At 43.0% G+C, this 23433-nt stretch overlaps 1 protein-coding gene across 3 annotated transcripts; it reads right to left on the bottom strand.

The window, feature by feature from the left end:
* Positions 1-3631: 3631 nt before the first annotated feature.
* zc3h4 (zinc finger CCCH-type containing 4) lies at positions 3632-22288 on the bottom strand. 3 transcript variants are annotated; one of them, XM_042413612.1, is made up of 14 exons: positions 21582-22288; positions 16367-16667; positions 16126-16233; positions 15774-16017; positions 15282-15436; positions 14048-14144; positions 13816-13952; positions 13465-13581; positions 12335-12446; positions 11945-12054; positions 11220-11686; positions 10408-10730; positions 10074-10322; positions 3632-8832 (listed from the first exon to the last, which is right to left on the bottom strand). In XM_042413612.1, exons 1-14 carry the CDS (start codon positions 21659-21661, stop codon positions 7139-7141), a joined length of 4194 nt encoding a protein of 1397 aa, XP_042269546.1. In that variant the 5' UTR covers positions 21662-22288; the 3' UTR covers positions 3632-7138. The 3 variants fall into 3 exon arrangements, with proteins under 3 accessions (XP_042269546.1, XP_042269547.1, XP_042269548.1); XM_042413613.1 differs by having other exon boundaries at positions 15813-16017; positions 21582-22287; XM_042413614.1 differs by lacking the exon at positions 21582-22288 and adding an exon at positions 20297-20585.
* Positions 22289-23433: the final 1145 nt, after the last annotated feature.

A 23433-nucleotide genomic window follows, 5' to 3' on the forward strand; every position in this document is an offset into this window, starting at 1 on the left:
TCATGTTGTGTTTTTCTGATGACTTGAGAGGCTCTGTGAAACTGTTCATAAGACGCAGTAACACTAAACCCACCAGAGTCAAACTGTGAGATAAAGAAAGTAAGTAAAAGAAGCAAAAGTTGGTGGAAATCATGTTAAAAAGATCTTTTTCAGACTTTCAACGATGCACTTGATCAGTCACTCAAACAGCGGATCTGCTTTGCAAGTTATAGGAAGTCATTGTACTGTTATGTGATTGACAACTTGATATTAACTGATGTAGTAAACCCCACCCGCCTGGTGCTCCTTGGTGAGAAAATGCAACTCTTAAGACTCATTTGCATCTTGTTTTTTCACTTCCCAGCTGACCCTGAGGTGTTTTTGCAGACAAAAAGATATCAAAGCAAGTTGACGTTATTCCAGTAAGATTAGAGAATGTAACAGCAGAAGATGAAGAGTCCACGCTGAAGTGGTTTGTGGGCATCTGGTTAGGACGCCTCAGACACATCTAAGTGGCAGGAGACCTCAGGGCAGACCCAGAACATGCTGGAGGGATTATCTTTCCAGGCCTGGGAACGCCTTGGGATCCCCCAGGAGGAGCTGGAGGGCGTTGATGCCACGGTGACCCCCCAGTCCCAGATAAGCGGTGGAAAATGGATGGATGGATCAAAGTCCACAAACCGCCTTGATATCATGGTGGCCATTTAGCTCTTGTTTTCTTACTTAAGAAGAATTTATCAAACCTAAGGAAGATGAAACTCTGTCTCTTATAGGAATAATTCTCAACTCATCAGCATCTTAAGCGACATAAAGGTTTTGTTTCACTGTCCAGTCCATATTTGTTTGATCATATAAATTTGATGTAGGTTGAAATAAATACTTGAAAATTGGGGTTATAGATGTAAACATTTTGTAAATTTCTCAATTGAGCAAAATCCAAAATATAGACCTCTTTTAAAAATCTATGAACACATAACAAACAACATTTGTTACATAATTTTTATCTCCTGACAACAAACAAACAATTATAGCCGACGTTTCAAAGAGTCTGTCAGACTGACAGGAAGTTTCCACTTTTGCTGCTGATCATAAAGATCTGAGTCGTCCAGTGTACATTTCACGCTGGATGTACAGCAGGTTTTAAAGTCTTTTAAAGTACTGACACATCACAACATCTGACATTGAGGTCACCCTCAGCGATGTGGACCTCCTACTGATCTGACAACGATCAAGTCACAACACGGCGGTTTTGGTGATATATGATGTGTTTTTATCTTCACCAGTACACACAGTTCCTACTCTGCTCAGCAGGATGATAAAACAGCCTACAGAGCTGAGTCAAAACCAAGATATTTTGTAAATATTGTTCATCGGATGTATCTTATCCTAACTATGAGCGAGTTTTGGATAGTATACTTATACGGTTTAGCTCCAGCAAACTCTTTTCAGCTCCTTCAACATCATAAGAAAAAGACAGATAGAGAATCAAGAGGAAAGAATTTACATTTATACATTTTTGGCATTTAACAGACGCAGCTTACAACAAGCAGCTCACAGAGACAGACTGACCGCATCCTAGACTGGAGGGTGTGGGCGTTAGTAGGGAAACAATGAGTTATTTACTTTCATTTTCTGTTTGACGCAGATTATGGCCTAAGCTGAGCTGTCTGTTAAATACTGTTGTCAAATTGTTTTTGGGAATAAGAGTCTGTAAAAGTAATTGTCTTCCCTCTGGTTGGAATAAATCTCCATTATTTCTTTAACCCGAATGTCCTCCTCTCTGTTAAATGCAGCATGCGGGAAATCTTTAAAATGTTATGAAGCATTGATTCCCACGATAACGAGACAGACAGACAGAGACATGACACATCTTTCAGAAGAAGACAGAAGGTGCAGCCCGGGGTGTCGCAAACCCTCAGCATCGGTATTCACACACGGCGCCCCCACAAGTGCAGAAACAGCACCGCGATTGACAAGCTGTCAATCTCCAAATCCGAGCCAAAGTCATCCTAAGAGGATCAGATCTTCTATATATACACTCGCCACAGGTAGCTTCCCTGAAACGAGAAGCTAAGCAGATTACTGATAAAAGATACAGTGAACACACAACTCCTCAGTATTTCAAGGAAAGATCCATATAAACAAATATAGATAAAGAATATAAAGACAAATCAGCCCTAAATTACAGTCAAAACATGTTGAATTTCACTTTTTCATCTCTGATAATTGTTATATTATGTTGAGAATCCTAAACATTTGGCACTACATCTGTTGTTATACAGTAAGAATCAGCTGTGATGTCGTCCTGTATGACAATCACAGCAAAACCGGCGCTCATGTGACCCACAGACACAGACAGGTGATGGTTACACAGTGTAGGAATCCACCTGGATAAATCATAGGCGTCTACAGGATTTGTGTGTGTGTGTGTGTGTGTGTGTGTGTGTCTAAAGGAACCATTGTGAGAAAGGAAGTGAGTAATACAACAGTGCATACAGTATACATACAGTATGTGGTGAGACCTGCACACTCTTCTATGATGTCAGCTTTTATCATTAGCTGTTATGACTTTACTTGAATTTCCAGTTTATCGGGCGCACCTTCAAACTAATCCTTCATTCAACAGGTGACATTACACACTACGTCCTGTGGTTTGGAAAGTACAACATGGGGACTTTTATCTGGTTTCATGGTTGGTGCTGGGTGTTCAAGTCTGTTATCTACTTTCATCCTCATCCACACTCAGATGATACTTTTTCTCCCAGTTTCAAGCATCTTTCAATCTTTGATGTTTTCCCCTTTGCAGCAATTTTTTTCTCATTTGTGTATCTCATATCTTGTGGAATCCGTTATGAATTACAGCTGTTCAGGGGGATAAAAGAGGCACGACACGCAGCTAGACAGGAGTACCCAGTAAACTGGCAGGAAACCTTTGAGGTACTGGATGAATAGTTTGTCTTCCTGGAGCCAGCGTTGCAGGATGGGAGGGGAGCAGGAAGTGAATCACCGAAGGATCGCAGCAAACCAGGAAACAGGCTGCGTGCTGCTGGGGTGCTGATCCAAATCCGTAGAGACCGAGCCAAGAGCCGCACGACGGCTTCGACCACTTGAGGCCTGAGATGCCCAAAGATAGCAAGGAACAATATCAGAACCGCTGACAGCAACAAGCTTCCTATTTGAGACATGAAGAGATAGATTAGTTCTGGGTAAAAGGGCATTTCCAAATAATTCAGGATTTTTCTTTGAGAAGCAGATAGGCAGATCACGTCAGCACAATGGGAAGAAAACTTAGTCACAGGAAAGAAAGGTCAGTTCAGTGACCACGGCTTCAACCCGCATGAATTGTCCTGATCTAAACTCCACCCGTCTGGTGACGTAAGTGGATTAAAATAAGCATTTCAGCAATGTGTATTCAGAAGACACTGAACGGCCCCATTCAAACTGTATGTCTTAGATGACGAGGGAGCAAAATCAAACAAAGGGTTTTTTTTTTTATTATAGGCTGCCACGATGACAAACGTGACGACTTTTAACATTTCTCCTGTCAGCAGCCTCTTCATCTGTCATCCATCCAACAAAACGGGTCAGAACATATAAACTGGACAAATGAAAAGAAGCTGAGGTAATAATAAAAAATACAAAGAAACAAGAGTTTTAACTGGTTGATGATGTATCAACTTTATTTAAATACTGTGACAACCTCACCTACAGTGTACAGTTAGAAAACTCCTCCCCTCCAAAGACAAGATACTGGTCTAATTTACATAGCAAAGAAAATCAATAAAACAAATTTACAAACCAACAAAGCCAAAAAAAAAAAGGAAAGAATAAATCAACAATAACTTTCACGCTTGCTATAGCTGACACTCATTTCTCCTAACACGGCCTGTCAGGAGTGAGCCCATATTGAATTTGTTAGTTTGAATCTTTATACACAAAACCAAATAAAAAAATATGTCTTTCCCCCTCCTCTTCTTCTTCTTCACACTGTTTTACAGGCTGCCTGCGTCCCACTGAGGTGAGCAGTAATCACATATTCCTGACATCTAAAATGACTCAGTTCAAAAAAATGTAAAGTGAGGAAGTATATTTACCCAAGTATAAAAAAATAAATTAAAATGATCAACATTTTTTACAAAAAGACGGTCAACGACAATCCTGACTGTTGTTGTACAATCTTAAACCTTCTGGAAGTCAAAAAAAAAAACAAGAAAACCAACAAACTTCCGTTAGCTCCACTACAGCGACGCCACGTTTTCAGATTCCCCAAAACGAAGCCGCGCAGATGACATCACCGGCTCGTCAGGTGAAAAAAACGGGAACAACTGCTTATCCTCACATACACCCCACGATACAAACGCTGCACTCACTTCTGACTTCAACTGATTATGGTTAAAAAAAAAAAAAAAAAAAAAAGAAGGTAGAAACTAGGAAGGGAGGTTCTGGACAAAAACTGTGAGTCAGTCCTAAATGAATAATTTAACCATGAAGTGTGCGATTATTCTACTGTAAGCCTGAGAGAGAAAAACATGTTCAGTCTGTGGAAACACACAGGTTAAAGGATCAGTGTGGAAGAGTTAGTAGCATCTAGCAGCGAGGGCGCACACTGCAACCCCTCATCCTTCCAAGCATGTAGGAGAACCGACGGTGGCCATGAAACTATGTAGAAACTATATAAAGGGCTCATGAAAGGTGACGATTCTTAGTTTGATTATCCACTAAGAAAACATATGAATCTTATTCCATGTCTGCAAAGTCTGTCCCCGCTAGACGCCGCTAAATTCTACACGCTGCACCTTTATGACTCCTTTTCTGCAGATCTCAGGCTGACAGTAAAGGGAGCACCCGCACAGATCAATGCAAGATTCATGAAAGCTCTGAATTTTAGGTCCAAGTCTAGTTTATGATTGTCACACTGCCCACCAGCCACTAAAGCCAAAATCTCGATGCTTAAATAAATTGATGCTGTGCGGCAGGAAATATTATTATTATTCCATTTCACCGACCGCTCGCTAACGTCCTGCAGTCGTGCTCTGTTATGTTCTCGTTTCCACTCGGAACAAAACAACTAATTAAAATAAAACAAAAATAGCTAAAAGCTAGACAATAAATTCTGACTCAGTGAATCAAAGTGTCCTCTATTCTGATCAAGGTGAAACAAATGATGAGAGGAAAAAAAACTGAAAAGTGTGTAACGATCAAGGCTAAATACAGGTTGACGTCACCTTTTCAGCAGAGAAAAAAACACAAACTTGTCCCTGCAACACTACCGATGCTATGGCTAACCAATGGCTAACTAAACGCCGCCACCGGAGAGAGACATGGTAATGTGTCTGTCATCAGTCTGAGCAGCCATCTCTTCTACCTTAAAGCTACAGAAGATGTCATTTATGAGGTGGATACTCTCTATTTTCACAGACCAACATGACTAAACTTTTCTCCCTTTAGCAACAAGACTGCTAAAAGGGGAAAAAATGAGGGGAAAAAACAACAACAACAACAACAGTGGCGTAGTGGTTAGAGAGGCAACGGTCACAGGTCACTTCCTGTAACAGCAAAGTTGCCTGTTTTGGATAAGAGCTAAATACATGAGACAGTATATGAACATCTGGAGGAGTTACATACATTAAAAACATTGATACAGCCCTCAGAGGACACAACCTGACAAACTGCAAAGAAGTAGAAAAATAAATACTAAAAAAAAAAAAAAAAAAATCAAGCAGAATATAGATTTTTAAGTGTAGGTATTCGTTTACATGGAGGTTAAAGAGGACAGTGAATGCCAAGGCAGTGGTTTAGAGGGCAAAATTTTTGTCTTGGATGGGCAACGGTGCGAAAGGAGTTGCCTCAGTGCTGTTAATTTATTAAACACAAAAAACACCACAAATCTACGGTGTCCCCCGAGGGTCACAGCAAGATTTTTTAAAATTTTTTTTGTGTGTGTGTTCCTTCGCATTGTTTTGCGTTACCTCGTAATATGTTTTGCGCTCTCACACAATACTTCGACATAAATTTTAAGTTCTCTCGCAATACTTTTCTTCTTCTCTTCCTTCTAAGTCATACGTCCATTTCTGCTCAGCTACTCCCAGCGCAACCCCGCCAGTATGGATCAGCTCATTGAATTTTATTTTGAAATGGGCTGATATAGTACTACTGCTCAATAGGCATAGTTATGTAATTAGTGAGCATTTATGACCTTTTACTGTGCTCAAGACTGCACGTATACAGGTAGATGTATTCTAACGGAAGAGAGTATATGGCCTACGAGGACGCAAAGAGCTTTATTTTGAAAGAGCTGGATCCCAGAGAGGTTTCACTGAGGTAAAAGGAGACGTCTGATTGATAAGAGTCAATATGCCAGATAAAATTTGGTCCCTTTGAGAAGTAATTCTGCCTGGAATAGAAGAAGAAAAGTATTGCGAGAAAACTGCAAAATGTATTGTGAGGGAACGCAAAATATCGCGAGGTAATGCAAAACATATAGCGAGGGAACGCATGCAAAAAAAAAAAAAAAAAAAAAATCTCGCCGTGACCCTCTGAGGGATCCGTACACATAAACATTTTGTTGGAAGAAAAAAAAAAAAGAGTGAGAGATAAAAATATATCCCATCTTTTCATCTGGTGTCAAGACCTTTTAAACTTTAACTGCCCAAAAATACTGATGAGCAAAAACCAGTTTAAAGACGGGGAGAAGGTTTACCAAAATAAAATATGAGAGTTGAGGAAATGAAATGAAGGGAATAATGACAACATGACGCTAAAATGCTCATTCCATATAAATGTGTTTTTGCTGCTTTCTGAATAACTGTTTTCATTAAGCATTGAGATGAACAGAATACATTTATTTATACATCAATACGTTTTGTTTAAAATAGAGATTTAGAGATTTAACTTTGAACCCTTCCCATAACCCACAAGTCTTTTATAGAATCTGAATCTGCAACACTGTGGTAAAGTGTGTGTGTGTGTGTGTGTGTGTGTGTGTGTGTGTGTGTGTAGATGTGAAACATGTCGTGTGGCGTCAGTTTGATCACAAAAGTTTATCTTCTTAACCAGTCTTGCAGGATCTGTTCAGAATCCAAAAAAAAAAAAAAAAAAAGTTAAAACAAGCCAATGGCCGACCACACGGATGGTCTTTAGGGTTCATGGGGGTCGGGGGTCACTGGCAGAACGGCGAGGCTGTGGGGTCGAAGCCTTTGAAAACGTCCTTTAGCGAGGCGTTGTCCTGCTCCGTGGCCGCCTGGTCAGACTGCGCCGGACTGTTTCCTCCAAAGGGACTCCCCGTCCCGCCGGGCTTGGTCGCTTGCTTCACCACGCCGAATAGAGAGGACACTGGTAGGTTGTGGACGCCTGCGGGCCCCTGGTCTGCAGCGGCTCCGGGAGCACCTTGACCTCCGGCGGCGGCTGCCCCGGCTGCAGCGGGGCCTCCCTGTGTCGTGGAGTTAGGCGAAGGTGCAGGCTTGGGCCGGGGTCTGTTATAGCTGTTGTATCTATCGGTTCCTTGTTCTCCACTTTTCTCCGGTTCGGGTTGGTCCAGCGCGGACTTCCGAACAAACAGGGGCTCCTTGGACTTGGGTTTACCCGTCGTGGGGTCACTGGGTTTGGACTCTGTGCTGGCTGAGTTGGGGGAGCCGCTGCTGGTACCAGGGCTGCCTGGTTTGTTAGTCCGAGGGTCATACAGACTGATGCTGCTCAGCACGCTGGCTCCCCCTGGTGCCCCGGTCCCAACACCGCGCCCTGCCCCACCTGAGGAGAGAAGCCTTGGGTCGTAGGGTGCGATGGTGGGTGGGGAGGAGCTAGATGTCGTTGCTGGAGGCGCAGAGGAGACAGGAGGAGGCGTGGGATCCGACGGCTGCTTCAATGACGACTTCTGCTGCTGGAGACGGGGATCTGTGGGGCCTTTACGGGCCACGCGGGGGTCAACGGGCTTTTCTGCAGGTGTGGGAGGCACGGGGGGAGGTGGTGGACCCAGCAGAGACATAGGAGGAGCGGGGGTGGGTAAGAGAGGAGGGGAGGGTGTCTGGGACGGGCTGGAGTTGACAGTCTTGAGGATACGAGACAGCAGCTCAAAGTCTGGGAGGGAGGAGGTAGAGGAGGAGGGAGCGGGGGGCTCGAAGGAGGGGGGAGGTTGTACGGGAGGAGGCTGCGAGTGAGGGAGGGTCGGATGGAGCTGCTGTTGGGTGCGGGACAGACGTGGGTCTAGAGAGGAGACGGGAGGAATGCCTGGCGGGAGCGGAAGGAGGTCCTGCTTAGGGATAGGGAGCGGGAGGAGATCTTCAGGCGACCAGGTGATGGTTTTGGCGAAGGCTGGCATGTGGAGAATAATATCCTTCTTGATGTGGCTGAACTGCTGCAGCTGCGAGCGCGGGTCTCTCAGAGCCATACCCATGAGCGGGTCCAGAGGAATCGGCACCGGCTTGTCTCGTAAAACCCGTTCCGTCTCCTCCTCGTCCACCGCCGGGGTTGTGAGAGGCGGCGGCTTGTAGATCAGAGGCGGTTCTTGTTTAGGAGCGGGAGGCGAATGGGAGGCGGATCCAGCTGAGGTAGCGGCAGCTAGCCGGGCTAACCTGGGGTCTGCAGGCGGCCCAGATGAAGATGGAGCGGGCATGGAGTGGGTGGAATCAGAACTTTGGGCCGAATCCGCGACACGGGCAAGACGCGGGTCCCGAACCAAGCGGGGGTCCGCCGGGCGAGCCGGAGGGTTGGCAGGAGATGCCTTCTGGAGCCGAGGGTCGCTCGGGGGCCCGTCGGATTTTTGAGGAACCTGGGTCTGCTGACGGAGCGTTTTCAAGATCGACGTCACACTACCGCCGCCGTCCTCATCCTCACTGGAGTACCAGTTCCCTGAGTCACCTAGGAAAGAGGGACACATGTTTCAGTGTTAGTTTGTTAGAAAAGACTTTAAAAAGTTTTGTGCAGATCGAATGTTATTTATTCTGCTGTAACAGAAATAAAAACTTTCTTCAGACTCCCTTTCATGTTGGTTCCCACTGAGGAATCAGCAGTTTGGCTTCTGGGAGTTAAACAACCAGTACATCTTTACAGTAAATTAGGTCAAAATCTCTCTGAAGACACTCCTGCTGAAGATTACAGCATTAATATTCTGTGAAGGGAAAGTGTATTTAGAGTACCTACATTATAGTCTGGTATATAAATAAACATGCAGATAATATAAAATATCAAAAAAACTAAAATGTGAACATGTCCAGTGACATATTAAAGTCATACAGCTGGTTTTCATGTTCATTTATACACACAGAAAGACTTCTGAGCTTATTTCCTGCAGCTAAAGTACAGATGTATTAATCAGACACCGTCTGTAGCACACGGAGGCCCTGCTGTATTTATAGAGATTAAAATTCTGTTCATAGTAAGTTAAATGAGGTCTGCTATACAGTGTTTCTGATATGTTTTTTCTGCAGGTTGAACCCCCCCCTGAGGCCTGAGGGAAATGTGCCTGGACTCATGTTGATCCAGATAAATGTTACAATAATGTTATCAGTAGTTTAATATTAGTGGGGGGGGGATAATACTGGACTCACAAAAAGCTAAATCTACTGGGATCAGTTGCAATTTGTTGAGCAAATTTGATGAGTTTCACATCTGGCTGAACTCAAATATTGAGGCAAAAGTCGATTTCTTGTTTGTATTCACACATATTCCCACCTCAGAGGCTGTAGTCACTGTTTAAGTTTCAGTGCTTCGGTTGTTATTTGAAATTCAAGTTAACTGCCTGTAATTACACAGCATGCTTTGTAGATAACAGGAGCAAAATATGGGACATAAGGATAATAAACTGATACTTAATGTAGGATGTCGACTGAATTATCACTTTAATCATAGTGATGCAGTCGTTTTGGGCTGTACAAATAAAACTTAAGACTTAATAACGGGAACTTATCAATCTGACAGGAGGTCAAAACCTGTATGAAATCTAGACCCTTTAGCGATGACCCCTGAGTGACTTTATGTCGTAAATCTACTGTTTAGCCATAAAGGAGGAACTTTATATGAAAGGGGAAGTTTTAAGACAAATGACTACATATCAAAACTACCAAGGAATGAGCAAATACATGCAGATGGTTTTCTTCTACCTTCAGTGTCTCTCGTCTTCTCTGCTCCTCCCTCCGCCATCCTACGAGCTCTTTCCTCCTCCTCCTGCTGCTTCTGTTGGATCCTCATAAACAGGACGCGCTGCGCCGGCGGCAGGAAGTCGGGCACAGAAATCCCTCCCTGATTGGCCGACGCTCCGTTAGCAGAGCCTTCTTGGCCACCCGATTGATTTCCGAAACTCCCTGCGCCTCCTCTCTCGTCCAAGCCGGAGAAACCCTGGTAGTTGTCACCTGAGAGGGAAGAGCGAGTGCGGTTGAAAAATACTGTTTAGCTCCTTACTTACTCTTTTTTTTGATTTCTGAAACTCCTACTCACCTTCTTGCACCACTCCTTCCATCTCCATACCCTCCTGCTGATTGAAGAAGTTATTGAAGAAGTTTCCTCCACCCTGAGGAGGACCCGGAGGCATAGCACCTCCGTGTGGAGGGCCGTCACCGGACGCAAATCCTCCCATCATGGGCGGTCCGCCGGGGCCCATGTTGGGCGGGCCCTGGTTCATCCCGAGGTTCGGGCCCATGTTCTGCATGTCGGGGGGCATCATGCCTGGCGGGGCGGGGAATCGGGTAGGAGGGGCACCGGGGGCTCCTTGCGGTCCAGGTGCTGCGGTCTGACCCTGGTTGCCGCTGGGTGTCTGGCTCCTGATAGAGGAGGGAGAGCAGGAGTTACAGTTAGAGAATATATGAAAACGTTTACTGTAATCGGGTCGGGGACTAATTCAATGAGGGTCTGTAGTCTAAACCAGATCTATCTAGTTGGAGTTTATTAAATAAAAATGTTTGACGTTTAACATGTAGTTTCACATTACATTAAATCATGACATACACTGCAAATTCAGGGTGTTTAGTGGTCTATAATTACATGTGCTTACACTGTAAAAATATAGTTTTAGCAGTGCTATAAATTTGAACGTTCATTTCTTAATTTAGTGTTACATTAAAAAGGAAAACGCCAATAAAAATCTATCTTTGGAGCCTTTTAACTGCTGTTAATCCAAGCTGGGGTCACCTTTTAAGACTCTGGATGGGAGTATTTAATATTCAAAAGATAGTCTCTGTTTTAATGATCTATAAATGAGAATTTGACTGCTGCACTCTTTGTCCCTCTGCGTTTGATATCTGATCGCTCACCTTACAGCCAGTTTCTGAGCAAGTTGTCCTGTCGGCTGAACTTTAATCTCAAACAACGAGGGGATCTTCTTCCCCCCGCCGCCTCCGCCTCCACCACAAGGAGGTGGGGGGCCCATGTGAGGAGGAGGGCCACTGGGATTTGGGGGTCCTCCTTGGTAGGGACTTCCGTCAGGGCCGTGGACAGGGGGACCCGCGCAGGGGTTAGGCCCGGGAACAGGCCCCGGTCCTGGGGGACCTTTGTTGGCAATGGGCACCTGGTTGGGTCCAGGAGGACCGCCAAAGTCACCCGCCGCAGGACATCCAAAATCCCCAGGCCCCGTGTTGGTGTCTACGGGAACGGGCCGAGGAGGGGTGGGGAGGAGGCCGACTCCAGGAGGGGGTTTGGGGAGAGGGTTGATGCCCTGCTTCTTCAGCTCCTCCACCTCCTTCTCGTCCTCAGCGCCGGCTTCTGCGTCCTCTGCCAGCATCTAGAAAAACAAGGTCACACAAAAATCTACTGATTAGTTTATCGGAAATGTTTTATCATATTATCTGTGTAAAAAAACTCAAAAAACACAGGATTTCTGTTGATTTGAGTCCACCTGCAAATTGTATAAAAGCTGTATTTCACTGTATTTAAGATCTTTAAACAACTTGAATGTATAAATATTTTCAGATCCTGTAAAGATCTACAGAGTTCATATTAAATAACTGAGAGAACGGGGTACAGGATCAGCAGGTATTACCTTGTTGAGCAGCTCCTGAGTGTCGTCATTGAGGGTTTCGTGGGAGAACATACACTCATCGCCGTTGACACAGTTTCCTGTGGTGTGAAACAGCTTACAGGGAAATTCACGTAGCGATGGGAGTCAAGGTGAAACACTCGAAAAAAAACTGGACAGAAAACTGAAATTTTGTTACATAAAACAACTTCATCCTGTTAAAAATTAAACACTGTCAATTCTCTTTTATCACACACTGTTTATACACTGTTTATATTTCAGTTTATCACCTAAAATATGATGAAAACCAGCAGCTTTACTGTTATTTCTCCCTATTCAGAGATGCTCTTCAGACCCAGACACCCAGAATTCCCCCAAATAAAGGCTCTCTGCACGGTCAGCAGTGAAGGATATCATGCATGTAAGGACAGTGGTCGGCTCGGGCACAGAATCCAGTGATGTAGAACTTGCACAGCTCTTTCTTCTTGGGCAGCTCGATGTCGTGGCTGAAGTTGCAGTGGTCCCCCTGGTGGTCGAAAAAAGGAATAATGAAATATGTGTCTGAAGCAACACGACTGAGAAAGTTTGATATTAAATATAGAGCGGGTCCCCCTGGAATTTATTCAACCTAAACTCGTTCATCAATCTTTGCATCTTGCTTCAGTTTACTGGTAGCAAACTTGTAGCATTAAAAAATGTCAAAATCACATAATTTCCTGTTGCTATTCAGCACAAACTGTGACTCAGACTCACAATTTAAAGGAACAATATTGTGAATTTGTTGCTTCATGTGAGTTAATTATGTGTGTCGTTCGGGAGGTGGAACTGTGACTCTTACTGGAAGTTTACTGAGCTCAGCGATGGGCGAGTTTTATCTGATTAATTGTGAAACAGCGGTGATATATATTTGTTACATAATTGTGTTTTACTGTTACAGCTGCTGCATTGGTAACTCTCTCTCTCTCTCTCTCTCTCTCTCTCTCTCTCTCTCTCTCTCTCTCTCTCTCTCTCTCTCTCTCTCTCTCTCTCTCTGTTGCACAAGCTCACACAGAGAGACATGTGGAGCTTGTTTTTGTCACTTTGTGGGTGTCATACTTGGGTGTCAGTGTCCAGCACCAAAAAAAAACAAAACTTTTCATTAGTTTCTTGTTGGGTTCAAAGTGGTGAAGCTGTTCTATAGTATTATCTGGTTGTTATGAGTTAATCTCAATCAGACATACGGTTTACAGCTGTGGGATTCCTGTTACTTTTACGCTGTGTGACATGTTTGTTTGTTGCCATAGCAACTTACACCATGTGGCTTCCGTCATCTCTGATTGTTATTGAGTTTGTTTGCATGTAACTGAAGTGCCACTACTGTTCTGGACTTCCATGATAAATATTATAACAATCATTACAATCAATATTTAGTTGTTATTTTTTGTTTGTTTTTTGTAAACATGCTTTGCACAGTACAACACATGGATTCCTACACATAGATATTAAAAAATGTGAGTCTAAATCAAGTTTCCTGTAATGTACGGCGAACATGTGTGTCATCTTACCCAGGTACATCTCCCCTCGATGTAGTATTTGCAGATGGCCTTTCCTTTCTTGTCCTGGTGCTTCTCATTCTGATTCCTCCTCCCTGGTCCTGGTCCAACATCGCCTCCTCCTCCGTCCTAAAACACACACACACACACACACACAGAAGGAGAGAGCAAAGTGTTGAGCAATAAGTAAGATTCACATCATTTTATTCCTCAAGTCTAATAAATATAAAGGAATTTGTCCTTGGGGGCACTGAGACATGAAACATTTGTGAAGCAGCTTTTGCTTTAACCTACTTAAGATTATCAGAAGTGTTTTTAGTTACAGTATAAAGACTCTGATAACACAGTTACAGACGACCTTACCCCGTTGTCCATGTCTCCGTTGTTGTCGTCATCGTTAACCATGTCACCTCTTCCTCTGCCTCGGTTTCGACCCTTTCCTCCTCTGATCATACCCCGCCCTCCTTTACCTCTGCCTCGCCCGCGGCAACCTTTACCACCTGGTGCAGAAACCAAAGACATTTGTCAGACAAAGGGTCAGAATGTACCCCATGTATCCCCATCATGGCCTGTGTTTGCTGAGGTCCAAACTCACCTCTGCCTCTGTCTTTGGATTTCTTGTACTGATTGAGCTCCTTTGAGTAATCGTCGTAGTCATCCTCCCCCATGTTGTCATAATCATCATCGACATACTGTAAAGACAGATTGAACATTTGTTGAGTTTACTTGCCTGAATTCCATATTATGTGTTAAATATCTGTCAAAGTTACTACAAGGAACTTTTAACTGGTTGTAAGTCAGTCTCCATTTAACACTGATGCCTCTAAATGACCCACATAAGCAAACTTATCAACACAAAATGAAAGTTCCTTGCAGTAACTTTAAGCAAGGCATGTGCATGATGGCTGCCTCGTGCATCCTGCGTCAGTTTTGGTTATGCACGTCCTCAGACCACGCACATGAACGGGTAGGGGCGGTATGGGGATGTGACAGGGTCAGGGGTCAGTAGGTAGCAGCAACAACAATGGCGTAAAGTTTTGAAGACAAGTTAACAGACCAAATCTGCCATTAACTGCATCTGAATGTGTCACTCCTGCTGCACAGTGACAAACATGCTTGAATCAACAGAGTAGTTGCCTCCTCATGTGTCGCCACGTTTATTTTTTTAACATCATGCCTCTTCTTCTTTGTGTTTTTTTATGGCGGGTTTTACATCATGCAAGTTCTTCTTATATCCTCAGTTCTCTGGTGTGTCCTCTGGTAACATGCAAAGTATATCAGCAAGTATGTGAACAATTACGTTCATGACGCAACCGCTTGTTTACTTGAACGTGCGGTTAAACAGCGAGTAAATCTGCAGCCTAAAGGTGCAGAGACATTGTAGCTTGTAGTCAGACAGTTCAGAGAGGCTTCATCATTTGTTTGAAATAATAATTTGTTTTTTTGGGGGGGATGAGAACACTTGCAGTGGCTCGAGGTGATGACCAAAACTATTTGACAAGTTTATTCAGAGTATTATTCTATTAATAGTAAAATAATCACTCTTCCTGTGAGGACAGGCTTCATTTCTCAGTGCTGAACAGCTAATGGCGATTAGCCACAATCACTAGAGATGCTACGTGTTTATCTAACCCAGAAGGTCCTGCTTTCTCACATGAAAATGAAGGAAATGATTACTCCAAGTGGTATTTGTTTACTGGAATGTTTCAAGTGAAATATATTTGAACAACTATACAAATATACAAAACGCAACAAATAAAGAAGCTGAAAACTTGTTTCCTGGAGTTTGACCAAAGCAAACAGACTTCAATTGGAGTTCTGAACTTTACCTCCATTTCGTCTCCGTAACCATCACCGTCGTCGTTATCTCCTCCCATCTTTCCTCCTCCACCTCGTCCTCCTCTTCCTCTGATGCCTCCTCTTCCCCTCCTCCCTCCTCTCATTCCTCCACGGCCTCTCTGGTTCTTCATACGACCTTTGCCCCCTGCCGGGACAAAGAGACAAAAAAAAAAATCACACGAGAGTCAGCAGAGACAGAGGCAGGAGAGACTTATCTGTGGAATTTGGATTGATAAGAAACATTTTGCAAATAAGCCTCTTTGTCTCTCTGAAACTATGCAAATGAATCCGTGTTGTGGCGAGCGAAACAGCGAGCACACGGTGTACCTGCTGTGACATTTTAGTCACACGGCGGCATATTATTTGTCTAAACAAATGAGCTCATATTTTTGTAGTTTAGGAAAAGACAAAGAGGACTTTACCATCGTCTGGCCTTAAATGTGACTGTTTAGGAACTTAATCAGCTGTGTTTAGTCTCATACTTTTAGCATACAGAAGAAGAAGGTCTGCCGTCGACCCACCTCGTCCGCCGCGGCCGCCTCCTCCCTCCTTGGCCTTGCGGTACTGGTTGAGCTCCTTGGTGAAGTCGTCGTAGTCTTCTTCCCCTATGTCTTCCTCTTCCTCTCCCTCGTAGTTGTCGTCGTCGTAATCGTCGTAGCCTCCGTAGCTCTGCTTGTCCATCTTCATGTAGCTGCCCTTCTTTGAGCCGCTGTAGCCGCCGTGAGACTGGAGAAGGGTGAACGTGTCGGGTGATTTTACTTTTCATAAAACATAATTAGCAAATACTGCCGATATTGCTCTATTTGAGTTATTATATTTGCTCTTTAGACTTACAGGAGGGGGGTACTGGGGGCTGTACTCTCTGTACTTCCTCTTCTCACTGGGAGAGTAGTCAGAGTCATCGCTGTAGTCCGAGTGGTCGTCATCAGAGGATGCGTGACGCTGAGAGAGATAGAAAGAAACAGAGATACGGAGAAGAAGAGGAAGAGATAGAAAGAGATAAGATTCATATTTTTAGATGCAAACAGAAGGGTGCAAGTGAGTTTTCAGTTTTTGAAGTCGACAACAATCTTACTTTGTGTTTGGATTTGCGTTTCTTCTTGGATCTCCTCTTCTCTCTCTCTCGCTCCCTCTCTTTCTTCCTCTTCCTCTTGCGACGGTGGGATCTCTCGTCGTCCGATTCGCTGCTGGCGTGGCGCTCTTTACTTCGCCTGGGCCTCTCCCCGGCCCCTTCCCATATCGCTTCGCCTCCTCCGCCCGCTTCGTCGCCGCCGTCTCCGACTCCTCCTCCTCCAGTTGCGGGCGCGCCTCCCTCCTCCTCCATATCTCCCCCGTCGTCTTCCAGCTCACCCTCCTCCAGCTCTCCATCTTCTGGCCTGTAGACGGACACATGAAGGAGAGTTACATATCTCACCTTCTCATGGACTGTCAGTCACCACTAAAGCTGTTGGACATATATTTAAAAATCATGAATGCAATTGAGTGAATTTCCAGGTAATTTCTGCCACGTACAGACACAATAAAATGAGAAGAACCAATAAAAACAATAAAAAAATGAACATTTCATTGTATTATTTTCAGTTGGTTGCAGAGAAATCGTGAAAACAGAGTGCAGAGGCTTGGTTAAGTTTACCAAAATCATCAAACATTATAATAAAACAATATAATCAGCCTTAACAACATAAGACCACAAGTCTATATTTCAAGGATTACCTTGCGTCACTGCTAATGTTGTGTTATTTGCATTTTTGCAGGTCAAACAACGGTTAAAAAAAGTGATTTTTGTGAGAGAAATCAAGAAACATCTTTGTGTTTAACAGTAAAATATATAAATATTGAAACAGTCAATGTGACAAAATTGCTTTTCTTGATAAAATTTGTGTTCTTAGCCCCACTTTGAATTCTTTTATCAACAATGTTATCATTGTGGCACCTAATTTCTGCTTCCAATTCTAATTAGCACTGAGGCTAGCACATGGCTATGTGTTTTATATAAGAGAACAGCTGATACTGAACAACAACAGTAAACTGCGTGTTGGTGTTTTTGTGTGTGTTTTTGTGTGTGTGTGTGTCTCTGCCAGCTATATTTGCATGGTGCTTCTGTTTCTCACTGCTGTTTACCTGTTAAAGCTACAGGTCAAAAAAAGTTTTGCACAGATAAAACTACTTCACATTATGCATCCTCTTAAAAAAAAAAGTGTACATAAATAAACCTGTGAACCAAGAATAGCCTAAAACAACATAAGCACCACTGAAAAGCACTTTTTGCTGAGAAAACATCTTTAATTTACCTGCCTACACATCTTACTGTCATCAGCCAAACCTGCTGCCACAGACTAACGAGTCAATAAATCCCAATAAAGAGTGAGTAAAAATATGCCCACATGCCATTGCTTCACATGCAATAAATGCATTAAAAAGGAGGAATAAAACCTGATGAGTCAACGCGCAGGCCGTTTCAAACGAAAAGGGAACAAGATTCATTTGATACAAACAAGTTGGTTTTGGAGTGCAAACACACACACACACACACACAACAGGTCAAAAGTGCAAATAAGTTCCAATATGCTCCTGTAGTTGAGGGCAGAGATCACTAACGTGCTGTTACTGTGGTCAACTGCCAGAGCAGGACACAGGTCACATGAGGGAAACCACGAGGTTGCATGTTCACACCTAGCATTAAAATACATCTTAGGTGATCTGATGACAAGTACAGGTGCGAGCTGCATCGAGATCCGATGGCGCCGAACTTCTTCTAGTTTCCAGCAGACTAGGCTCGCCGGTTTAAAAAACAACAACGTGTTTGTTCTTGTGCAAATGGAAAAGATGTACGTGTTTATTTGCATACAGAGCAGGAAGTGAGATCCGATCACAAGTGGTCACTCAACGAATTCTAATACCAGGTGTGAACAAACAAAGGCCTGATATCCTAATTGACATGGATCACACATACAGGCCTCTTCCTGCCCCACAGAGTGCTGGTTGTGGGTGGGAGAGAGGGGGTGGGGATGGTGGGGGGGGGGGGGGGTCGCACATAATATAATTTATGAGACAGGCTTGGACAGGGGTCAGATTTCACTAATAATGAAGAAACAAAGTATTAACCGCTCCCTATTTTGAGTAACAAAGTCCCAGCTCTCGCACAAGGGCCCACACCCAAAGAGGGCTGACAAGTACTGACTGCAGCAGGCTGAGAGTGAGGCCTGAGGACAGGATGATGCCAACCGGATCCGACTGACACGCTGACACGACTGCAGCCTCACAATATATGACAACTCAAAAGACAGGAGTTGTGTTCTACATACACACACACACAGTGAGCAGACACAGCAGGTGGCGGCGGGTACAGCACAAGTCGACCTGCTTCGAGGCAATATCTCTCTCTCTCTCTCTCTCACGCTGCACCGCACCACATCCTCAGCATACCGGCTTCCTCTGGGGAGCGCGACATAATCAAGCCTTAACAAACCTACATCTCTCTTATCACGAATAAAAACGTTCGTCTGCAGAAAGCACGACGGTCTCACGAGCTTGTTTCCAGCTACTGAAGAATACCTCTTTTTTCATTCGCTTGTTTCACTCGTGGAACAAAAACCAAATCAAATTATAAGTAAACAAGTTTGTATTTGCTGACAGAAAACACGGACTTTGAAAAATCACCATATTTGGACACTGCAGAGAGGTCCTAGTACAGGTTGCACGCTTAAAAAAATATACTTTTTCTGCAGGCACAAGGCAGGTTATCAGAGAGAAGAAGGAAAAAAAAAATAGCAAAAGAAAGTTTGCTAAATGTTGCACATTTGATAGACAGCTGAGTTTTATGCAGCAAAGTAATCAACTTATAACTTATTAAACCTGTTTCTCAGGAACAGACTCCAAGAAGAAAGTCTGGAGTTGCTCCACAAACAATATCCTGTTATCTGATGTTTGTTATAGAACATATCCACAATAAACAACAAAAATCTGTCTTCAAATTGCTCTTGTTTAATTTTGTTCTGCCAGAATTGCATCCAAAAACTTGCTGCACTCTCCTTAAAAGTAGTTGCACTGTTACTTTTACCATACTTCCTCTGTTATTCTACACACAACAGCTCCAAAAAACCTCATTATAAGATACCAACAAGCCTCAGAAGAGAACTCAACATTGAAAAATGTTAACACTGTGTCATACTTTGACAGGTTCTGTTTGTCCTGCAAACCAGCTATCAGCTTCTGGTTCCAAACACCACAAACTCGATATCGTCTCAACAGCCAAGTCACTCCTCTTCCTCGCTATTGGCACGTTAACCGAAGCCAAAAACCTGTCTGAGGCAGGCACACAGACCTGTCACTATGAAAACTCCCCGACACAGTGGAGGGCTCTCTATCATAGCACAGGGATTTGGCTGTATTATGGAATCAGGTTGTTGTGAATAGGGAGTGGCTGGGATTCACTGTGGGCAGATATCGATGGCCTCTGTGGCCTGTGGAGACGCCATACACACATCACCTGCTACCGATATAGTGGAAAAACTTACAATGCAAACAAATATCATATCCAGGCTTCTCTAAGTTCAGCCAAGAAATGAACAGGTGAGGTTAAATGTTAAAGAGTTAAAATATTTTAATCCTACCAACACAACAAACTTAGGCTAAACAGTCCGGTGAGGAGGAAAACCTGTTATTTACTTAATGAGGTATTGATTAGATGCAACACAAATCTACAGCTGACAACTAAGTGAAGTAAAATCCAGATCTGTGTAGTATTTATCACAAAGTTTCCATTTTTTTTATCCATTAACATTATGCCAAGCTGAAAGATCTCTGAACACACCTCACTAGCAGACAACTGTGAGAAGTTGTGAAGGTTCAACAGAGCACAAGATTATTCTCCTCTATGAAGGACGACTGGTTCAAATGATTCACCATGCATTATGGTAACGCTACATTAGCAGCTCAGTGGATGAGTCCATAACTTCATTAATGCTATAAGCAAAGGGCCATGATTAAAATGGGGGATACTTACTGTGACAGGCTCTCTTCATATTTTGCACTCAAAACCATTGAAAAAGGTTTTTTCCCTAACCTTTTAGGGACACTGGTGGGGTTTTGTGGGACTTGTAAGTGGGACTAACAGAGTAACATACAACAAATTTGCCAACTGGGGACTGTGGAAAATGGGAACTTTGTGTTTGACTTGAAACACTTCTGGGATGCTTTGCAGACGTTTAACACATTTTTTTGGGGGGGGGACTTTGGTGGATGTTTGGGACGAGTCAGTGTGGGCACGACTGTGAACAAAAGTGATTTGTTAGGTAAATATCCATGACCAACAAGCAGCACAAACTCGTTTAAAAAAAGCTAGCCATTGTAGCAGGGTGAAATAATGATTAGGCGATGAGTCGATACTTCTCCAAAAATATTATTTGGGAAATAGCGAACATTTAAAATGTGATGAGAAGACATTTAAATAATCGAAGAGTGTTCGAGAGCTACAATTAGGTAGACAACACATAGTACACATTTTAAATGCGTACCATTACAGCTGATTAGACAAGTTTTGCACGTTTATGACGATTGAACGAATAGATTTGAACGGATTATAAAATAATGTAACATTAATGGCCCATACTGCTCGTATATCATTCATTAACATGTTCTGGCAAGGTTAGTTATATTTAACAAGGCTGAACACGTCAATGTTTAGTAAATTACCATTAACACAAACCATTAGCCGTTAGCTTAGCCGCTCTCTCTCGCCAACTTTAGCTAGCTAACAAGCTAATGTTGCTAAGGTTAGCCTGAAATTAGGCCCACCGCTGGCGAAAGACAATCATTTGGATTTTTGCACCTGCGGCATTACATTAATTGTGTCTCTACACACACAAAATTAATTGGATTAAAGTTAATTAGTTAGTTAGCTCACTGTTCGTAACAAGGGCAAGTAATTAACCGATGCTTTAACATATATTCCTTGTATTGGCTAGTATGGCGGTGAAAGTTAAGTTTGATCAGCTGTTACGACCTCGTCTTTTGTCTTCAGACAAGTTCGCTTGAGTCGATTGATCGTTGATTGAGATAACGTAATAAAATACAGGGATAACATCGTTATCCCAGGTGCTATTTGGCCTCCCAGTTGGCGTTGTCGTGTCAACATGGCGTTCGTTAACGTTACCTCTGTACTCGTTTTCCAGAAAAGGCGAGTTTAATCCCTCTGACAGAAAAAAAAGAAAAAGATATCCCGGGCTTTTGTGTAAAAGCACAGGACAAATAAATAATTTCATTTAAATATGATTGTAGAATTACTCGACCTTTCGTCAGTCAGGAGACTGTTGTGTTCGTGGTTGGTAGTTGGGGAGTTTGGATGGACAGTCATGCTTTCCACAGCCATTTCCTCTAGCTACATTGAGGTGCAAAAAATTACAACTCGACACTGGAATCTACTGGCTTATGCGTCACTTCACTAGGATCTACTTGTTTTTGGTTTTAGGAAGAGTTTCAGTTCATAGTAGGCAATTCTCCACTACAGTTGTAAGAGAAATATGATGAAATTGAGTCCTGACGTTCTCCGTCCTACTGTAGCGATGTGAAATGACGACTGATAAACTTAAAATGGCCGACTGTCTTCTCCAAAGAGAAATGGGGCGGGTTTCTCCGAGAGTGACGTCACGGCGAATAACGTTTTTGAATGCGTCTCACGGAAATTGCCGAATGTGGAATCGCAGGGTTAAATGGGCCCACGGATTTGACTCGCAGGTTCACTGACGGATCAGATAGTGTTCAGAGTAATTAAATACTTGCAGCTTAATTAAGCGTGACTATCATGTGAAATACACCCGTATAGCCTGGGACTCAGCTGAAGAACATCTTATCTAGGTATTGTTTGCCAAATAAAAGTTTGCTCTTGGGTGTGCTCTTTTTGCATGCAAAAGAAGAGGTCGAGTGAGCAAATACAGCAGGGCTAAGCAAAGTATTTATCAGGCTTGACTTGATACTGGCCAAATCAACCTGCCATATGAGACACCATGTATACAGTTTTGCAGTGTGTAGATTCATAAAATGTTAATTTAACATACATTTCTTTTAGAATATACACCACATAAATTTAAAGATCTTAATACTTAAAGAGTTGGCACAGGCCCCATCTACAACACATTAGATTAGATTAGATTCAACTTTATTGTCATTGAACAAGTACAAGTACTTAACCACGAGATGCAGTTGGCGTCTAACCAGAGTGCAATTTAGGCATAAAGAGCTGACGTGCATGATATAAATTACTATGAGCAGCTTACAGGATATACAAGATAGAGATATACAGATATACACTTGTGCAGCAATGCAGTATGTTATATAAAATGATGCTGTGGCGAGCAAATAGTTCAGTTTGTTAGGGTTTATTATAGTTAAGCAGAGAAACAGCAGCAGGAAAAAAGCTGTTCTTCAGTCTGCTGGTGCGGGAGTGTCCATGGTTTGGGTGTGAAATGTCTTAGATGCCCTTTGACCTCAAGATCAAGAAATAATGCAAGACTTGCCTGAAGATGTTCTTTATTTGAGGTTATACTGTTCGCTGGCGGTGCACATTCACAAATGAATTTGCAGTTGCTCAAATTGCCACAAACTAATTGACACACTGTGAAAATGGGGCTTTCAGGGCCCCTGAGAGTCTGACTGGTGCTCTTGGTCTCACACAAAATAATATCACTGACATGTCTAAAAACTGGTTTTGTTAACTCAGTAAACTGTTACCTGTCTCACAAAATGTTTAAGTTACACTAATGGTTGAGAATGAGAACTTTGGGGGAAAAAATGTGGAGACAAGTTAACCAATGCTAATATAGCCTACAATAGCATAGATCCACCTTTAATAAACATTGTGTAATTGTAGGTTTTAGTTGCAATAGTAAATATGCACAAATGTATCCTTGTACTCTAGCTCTATAGGCTGCTGCCTACTGCTTCTGTCTGTGTAAGATTAAGTATCTGAAGACACTTAACAAACATGAATCATTTTAAAAATGGAAAATGAAACAAGCAGAAGTCCACACCCAGGGCAAAATGTACCCATGTTTCTTCTCTGAGGCTTGTTGATCCCCTGAGCTATTTGTTAAAGGTAAAAATGAAGAATGAAAGCTATGTTACATTAGAGGGTTTAATGGCAAG

Source organism: Thunnus maccoyii, chromosome 6, assembly GCF_910596095.1.
Source record: "Thunnus maccoyii chromosome 6, fThuMac1.1, whole genome shotgun sequence".
In the NCBI taxonomy this organism is placed as follows: Eukaryota; Metazoa; Chordata; class Actinopteri; order Scombriformes; family Scombridae; genus Thunnus; species Thunnus maccoyii.

Excerpts from the sequence above, each read along its gene's own strand:
- zc3h4 (XM_042413612.1), bottom strand. The coding sequence starts at position 21,661 with ATGGCTGTGGAAAGCATGACTGTCCATCCAAACTCCCCAACTACCAAC. Across the intron at positions 14,145-15,281 it reads GTTACGGAGACGAAATGGAG|TATGTCGATGATGATTATGA; the intron begins GTAAAGTTCAGA and ends CTGTCTTTACAG. Across the intron at positions 8,833-10,073 it reads GAAGACGAGAGACACTGAAG|GTGACTCAGGGAACTGGTAC; the intron begins GTAGAAGAAAAC and ends CCTCTTTCCTAG.